Genomic DNA, 6,922 nt, shown 5'->3' on the forward strand with positions numbered 1-6,922 from the left:
AGGTCACAGAGGTCAACAACATTTTAATGGATTTGTTCTTGAGAACTAAAAGGAATGGATTCATAAGATTTGGCTGGTAGCTTTTTGGAATAGAGCTAACCAATTTGAGAAGGAAAATGACATTGACCTTATGTCAAGCAACTTCTGAAGAAGAATCAAAAAGCATAGAATCTTTAAATAATATTTTGCTGGTAGTTTCAACAGATGGAGCCAACAAAGTTTGCGAGGGAAATATTTTTAGTGCAATATAATATTTAATGAGAATATTTTGCTATGACTGCTTAAATATTCAGGTGAGCTATACAGGCCCTCTTGGGCCTCTTGTTTATAGCATATCAGCTAATATAACCACTCTTAGAATGATGCAGATCTTATTTCAATGTAAGAAAGTATATAACACTATATGGCTTTCGACGGGCAAATTTTGGGGTACTCTTGTTGAAATATCAGTTGCAATAGCACCAGTTTGTTATACAGTGACCATGATTCTGTCAGAGGTGCCTATATACTAAAACATGTAGCTTTATGTACCATATATATCCATATAGTTAGGCCCCTTTTCTTCAATCTTTAATCCCATATCTTTTGTTTTCTTGGAGGAAACAATAGCCTGTGGTATCAAAGTTCAATGTACATATTTTATAGAATGTTATGGTAGCCCTTTATTTGGCTTGTCAGTTGATCTACAGCAATGTAAATGTATCAGATCACTACTTGTTAGTGGTTTGTTGTTTTGCCCTCTAGCTGTGACCCTTATACCCAGGTTGATAACCTGTCCAGGGTTTCATTTATAGGCATGCACAGTAGCCAGTGAAAATACCCACCTACCACAGTTATTTCACCAGCTTTCTTTCATACAAAATTAGAAGAACGGTAAATGAGGTATTGTTAAATATATAAATGCATTTAACTGCCTATTGTGTGTTGGATATACAACACAACTTGTTGAAATCTTATTGAAGCTTGTCTGTCTACACCATAGCCTATATAGCTACATGCATATGTATATATATATATATATGTATATATATATATAGAGTACATGTTTCTATTTTAGTATACAACCCTGGTAACTAGGAATGTGTCCCAGGATCTGACCTCATCTGTAGCATAATGCTTGAGTATAAGTTTTTAGCCCACCATTAAATACCCCTGGCCCTAATTAATGATCATGAGGATTCATCCCTCATTGACAGCACAATGTTGTATATATGCTATTGTATTTTATACATGTACATGTATATATGTTGCCAAATGATGATATGTAGCAGGATTCCTATGTAAAATGTGTGCTGTATTGAAGGTGATGAACATTGGTCAGTGATGTGTTGGTGTTTATCACCTTTAAAATTCTAAACAAGGTTTTTAATGAAAAGGAAAGATGTACTTTGGTGAGTGATAAACAAGCATTCCTGAGATAAAAACAACTCTGTTGAGTTACAGAGCACTTTTGTTATCTAATGTTAGCACTGGTATCAAGCTGAACACATGATAGTGTTATCTGTTAACTGCTGGAAGATGTTGGAGGTAACTTCCTGTACTACACACCAGTGTACATGTATCAATGTTTACTGGTACAAGAGTGTACGATACACACCAGTGTACATTCTTCAATGTTTACTGGTACAAGAGTGTACGATACACACCAGTGTACACGTATCCATGTTTACTGGTACAAGAGTGTATGATACACACCAGTGTACATGTATCAATGTTTACTAGGACAAGAGTGTACTATACACACACCAGTGTACATGTATCAATGTTTACTGATACAAGAGTACGATACACACCAGTGTACATTCTTCAATGTTTACTAGGACAAGAGTGTACTATACACACCAGTATACATGTATCAATGTTTACTGGTACAAGAGTGTACCTTACACACACCAGTGTACATGTATCAATGTTTACTGGTACAAGAGTGTATGATACACACCAGTGTACATGTATCAATGTTTACTAGGAGAAGAGTGTACTATACACACCAGTATACATGTATCAATGTTTACTGGTACAAGAGTGTACTATACACACACCAGTGTACATGTATCAATGTTTACTGGTACAAGATCTAGAGTGTCTTGTTTCTTTAAACCCTGAATATTGGGATAGCCCTTTACTAGTGGATGCAAAGAACCTTGTTGATTTTGGGCATATAATAGCTCACCAGAGGTCAAGGTCACCTTATAATTAGAAGAGGGAGACTCAAGGGCAGGACAAAAAGATACATATAGTTTGGTTATATTGCTTTAAGCCACTTCTCTTTGAAAACTATGATATGGATATAACTATATATAAAGTAGAACCCCTCTAACTCAAACTTGTGGGGTCCAGATCAGTTGTTTAAGGAATACAGGGTTCTGTACGAATCTGATGTTAGTACGAACTCATAATGTATTGTAATGTATCAATCAGGTGGGACAGTAAAACAGCTCAGCACTGCAAATGTTTTTGCATGTGTTTCTTCGTTCCTCCCAAATGGAGGTGAACAGACAATAAATTACCTGGCTGCAGTACTAGTTTAGTGGAGTACACTCTAAAAAGTAATTATGAAACAAATAAAAATTCATGAGAAACAACTTTATATTTTACGTTTTTAAGGAATAATTTGCCGGAGAAATACTAGTGGTCATTCCATCAATTCCGACAATTTTTCAGACGTTCATGCTGATGAAGATAACAGAAACTCCAGCTAAAATGTACAATAAGGATACAGTGTTCTCCACGGCAATTGTTTTGATGCGCTTCTAACCCTTAACTTTGAGAAAGAAAACTAAACAAGAGTAATAGTTGATGTACTTAATTCTAAATAAATAGCATTACTTAATAATCTTGACATTGCATTATTATTGCACATTTCCTTGCCGTTTACTTTTTCTTTCACATTTTTTTTTATACTTTTATCTTCAAAAAAGTACTCTGACTCAAGAAAATGGATAATTTTAGCAAATACTTAAGCCTTTTTTCCCCAAGAATATCATCTTAGAAATAAATGATTATGTGTCTGAGAATAAATAAATTATGATAACATTCAAACCAAATGTTTTATTTTGACACATTATTAATTAATTTTGAAATCAATGATTTATTTTTAAAATTTGATTTAAAAAAAATATCCCTTAGTTATGAAATTAACCAGGCCCAGCTACCTTTTATCATTTTATATAGATAAAAATGATTTACTTAATTATTCAATAATTGTATGTACTGCATGTAGTTAACATGTGTGGGACATTTATATGCATGGTTTAATTTTGACCAGGAAATATTTAGTATTCATGGAAACTGATGATATCGTCAACCAGTACATATTATGACCCTATATATATATACATGTATAGTTTGCATGAAACGGCTTTCAAAATCTGCTATCTGGATCCGTATTGGCCTTGTGATCTGAACCCGCCCTTAGGCACATGGAAACATTATAGATCTACACCCTGTAACACTGTAACAGTACTATTGTTGATAAACTTTGTTCCTTTTCTGTTTCTGTTGTTTAAGAAATACATTTTTGGCTCGCCTATTCAGAGAATAGGGGGGGGGGGGGGGGGGGAAATTGTTGTAGTCTCGTCAGCGTCCCATCTTCTAAAGTTAATGTTTTTGTGAAAGTTTTTTCCAGACTGTGTTGGATCATCACACTCAATACACAGTTGTCTATTATGAGGTTGAAGTATTTATATGGAGTGAAAGCAATGTGCTGAGCCATATTTTCATATTTTAGGGGCCAAAAACAGCTTAATTGGACTTGGTTCATGTTTTTGGGCAAGCTTGAGGTTAAAGTTTTGGGCAAGTGTTTTTTTAGCATTGTTGGACCACCGACATCAAAAGGCTGTTGTCTATTATAAGGTTGAAGATTTTTTTATGGAGCGTAAGCAATGTGCTGAACCATATTTTCATAGTTTAGGGGCCAAAAAAAGCTTAATTGGACTTAATTAAAGTTTTTGGGTAAGCCTGAGGTTTAAGTTTTTGGACCAGTTTTTTGTGTAGTTTTGGATCACCACCATCAATAGCTTATAGGCTATTGTCTTTTATAAGGTTGAAGTATAAATATATGGAGTGTTAGCAATGTTCTGGACCATATTTTCATATTTTAGGGGCAAAAAACCACTTAATTGGACTTACCGGGGGTAGTAAAAGTTTTTGGATAAGCTTGAGATTAAAGTTTTTGGGCAAGTCATTTTGTGCAGTGTTGGATCAGTCACCACTATCAATAGTTCACTGTTGACTATTTCACGTTCGCTGGTTATCTCTTCTTACATGTTAAGGTACAGCAAAACCTTGTTTTATTGCCATCATTTGTTCAAAGAAACGTTGACATTAGAAAGGGATTTGGCAATAAATTCAGGGAAACGTATAAGGAATCCTTAAAAAAACATAATTAAGGGACATGAAAATATGTTGGTGGTGATTATAAGTGAGGTGGCAAATGAAATGACAGGCATTATATCAAGGTTTTACTGTACATTTGTTTCAATTGATATTTGCTATCTTACAACATATATCACCAAAACAGCTCTTAAAATTAATAGTTAGCCTGCTTGGCATATCATTTAATTGTTACGGAAGTTTCTTTTTTTCAGAAAATGTAGATGACCCAATCTAGACCTTAAATCGAATGTCTCTCACAAGACACAAAAGGGTTTAAGTTTTATTTGATGACCCTTGTACAACATTTCTGTATAATCTTTTCCTACTTTACTTAACAGGGAAGATAATAAAGTAAGTCACTACATAATCAACAAAATAGCTGTGGGCAACACAACAAGGTTCCGTATTGGAGACCAGGAGTTCCCTGACATCCCAAACCTTCTCAGCTTTTATAAAACACATTATCTGGACACGACGTCTCTCATCAAACCGGTAAGTATTATACTTATCATATATGTCCAAAACCAGTATGAATCATATGTCCCAAATTGGTATTACATACCTGTTATACTTCTCAGTTTTGTCTGGAATGTTATCTTTTTTTGTCCTCTGTATATATGTAAGCCTAAGGATCTCAATGAGTGACCTTGGGTGAGATGTGGGTCATCCACAAGAATACAACACATCTGAGCTTTACACAGTAACCTTGTTAATTATCACATCAATGGAATTTTTCACAATATTTATACCCTTTCTGTCCTTTTGCACAGATTTTGTTAATCAATTTTACAATTGCTTAAAATTTCTGATGCCAGCATAGTAAAGTGATCAGAAATTGGGTAGTGCAAGCTGTGTTAAGGTCACTGATCATGACCCACCTCTCACCCAAGGTCACTTAACTATATCTCACCCAATGTCACTCGCCCATGTTCACTCACCCACATCTCAACCAAGGTAACTCACCCACATCTCACCCAAGGTCATTGTCCCACATCACACCCAAGGTAACTCACCCACATCTCACCCAAGGTCATTGTCCCACATCACACCCAAGGTCACTTACCAATATCTCAGTCAAGGTCACTCATCCTCTTCTCACCCAAGGTCACTCACCCACTTCTCGCCAAAGATCACCCACCCACATCACCCAAGGTCACTCACCCATATCTATCCCAAGGTAACTGACCCACATCTTACCCAAAGTCACTCACCCACATCACACCCAAAGTAACTGACCCACATCTAACCCCAAGGTAACCCACCCATATCACACCCAAAGTAACTGACCCACATCTAACCCCAAGGTAACCCACCCATATCACACCCAAGGCAATGATCACATCTTACCCAAGGTCACTCACCCACATTTTACCTAAGGTCACTTACCAAAGGTCACTCACCCACTTCTCACCCCAGTTCACTCACTTCACAGCCAAGGTCACGGAACCATGTCTCACCGAAGGTCGCTTACCCACTTCTCGCCCCAGGTCACTCACCAACATTGATATCTCGTCCAAGCCCACTCATGACCACATCTTTCCCAATCCTAGAGGTTATTCATGCTTATTCACTAATTTGTTGCATTCAAGGTATGATTGTTAACACATACCTTATTGACATACAAATTGACCTATATCTCATTCACGCTCACATATTCACATATCCCAAGGTCAGTGACTATTAGACAATAAAGCATACTTTTATACATGTATGTATGTAAATACAACAAAACTGCTATCAAATGGATTTATATGAATAAAAAAAAATCTAGATTTCCCAACTTGAAAGAAAAAGGATCATGATCAGTTAACTTGTCAGACTTAAAGTATCCAAGTCTTATCAATATTCTGCAGTATCATTTTACTAAATTAGTTATAGCTAGATTTTGTGCCTCATGATATCTTTTAATGATATGAATTTTATCATTTTAATTAAACCATTAAAAATGTAACACCAAAGTTAAGATTTTTCAGTTAGGTTTTAGCGATAGGAGATACTGAATAAGGGATTCATGTATCATAGCCTTGTAGAAAAATTAACTCAGACTTTCTATGTCATCTCTTTTCCTTGCAGATGTGTAATAAAATCATTGAATTATGTATTAGTCACAGAACTAGTACTACATTCCTCAATATGTTTTTAGCCCACCATCATCTGATGGTGGGCTATTCAAATCACCCTGTGTCCGTCGTCTGTCCTTAAACAATTCTTGTTATCGGTATTTCTCAAGAAGTTCCAGAGGGATCTTTCTCAAATTTTATATGTAGGTTCCCCTTGGTCCTTAGCTGTACAGGGCAACTTTTGAGACTGATCGGATAAACAACATGGACGACAGACAGCCATCTTGGATTTTGATAGTGAAAGTTTGTTATCGCTATTTCTCAAGAAGTACCAGAGGGATCTTTCTCAAATTTTATATGTAAGTTTCCCTTGGTCCTAAGCTGTGCAGGGCAACTTTTGAGACTGATCGGATAAACAACATGGCCGACAGGCAGCCATCTTGGATTTTGATAGTGAAAGTTTGTTATCGCTATTTCTCAAGAAG

At 36.0% G+C, this 6,922-nt stretch overlaps 1 protein-coding gene across 2 annotated transcripts in view; it reads left to right on the forward strand.

The window, feature by feature from the left end:
• Positions 1 to 6,922, forward strand: part of LOC110450258 (adapter molecule Crk-like) — a 27,918-nt gene that overhangs the window by 4,066 nt on the left and 16,930 nt on the right. For both annotated transcript variants that reach the window (XM_021497702.1, XM_021497703.1), the window contains exon 3: positions 4,716 to 4,869. In XM_021497702.1, the coding sequence (XP_021353377.1) occupies positions 4,716 to 4,869 (154 nt within the window). The remainder of the gene's footprint in view (positions 1 to 4,715; positions 4,870 to 6,922) is intronic.

Source organism: Mizuhopecten yessoensis, unplaced genomic scaffold (assembly GCF_002113885.1).
Source record: "Mizuhopecten yessoensis strain PY_sf001 unplaced genomic scaffold, ASM211388v2 scaffold5141, whole genome shotgun sequence".
Classification (NCBI taxonomy): domain Eukaryota; kingdom Metazoa; phylum Mollusca; class Bivalvia; order Pectinida; family Pectinidae; genus Mizuhopecten; species Mizuhopecten yessoensis.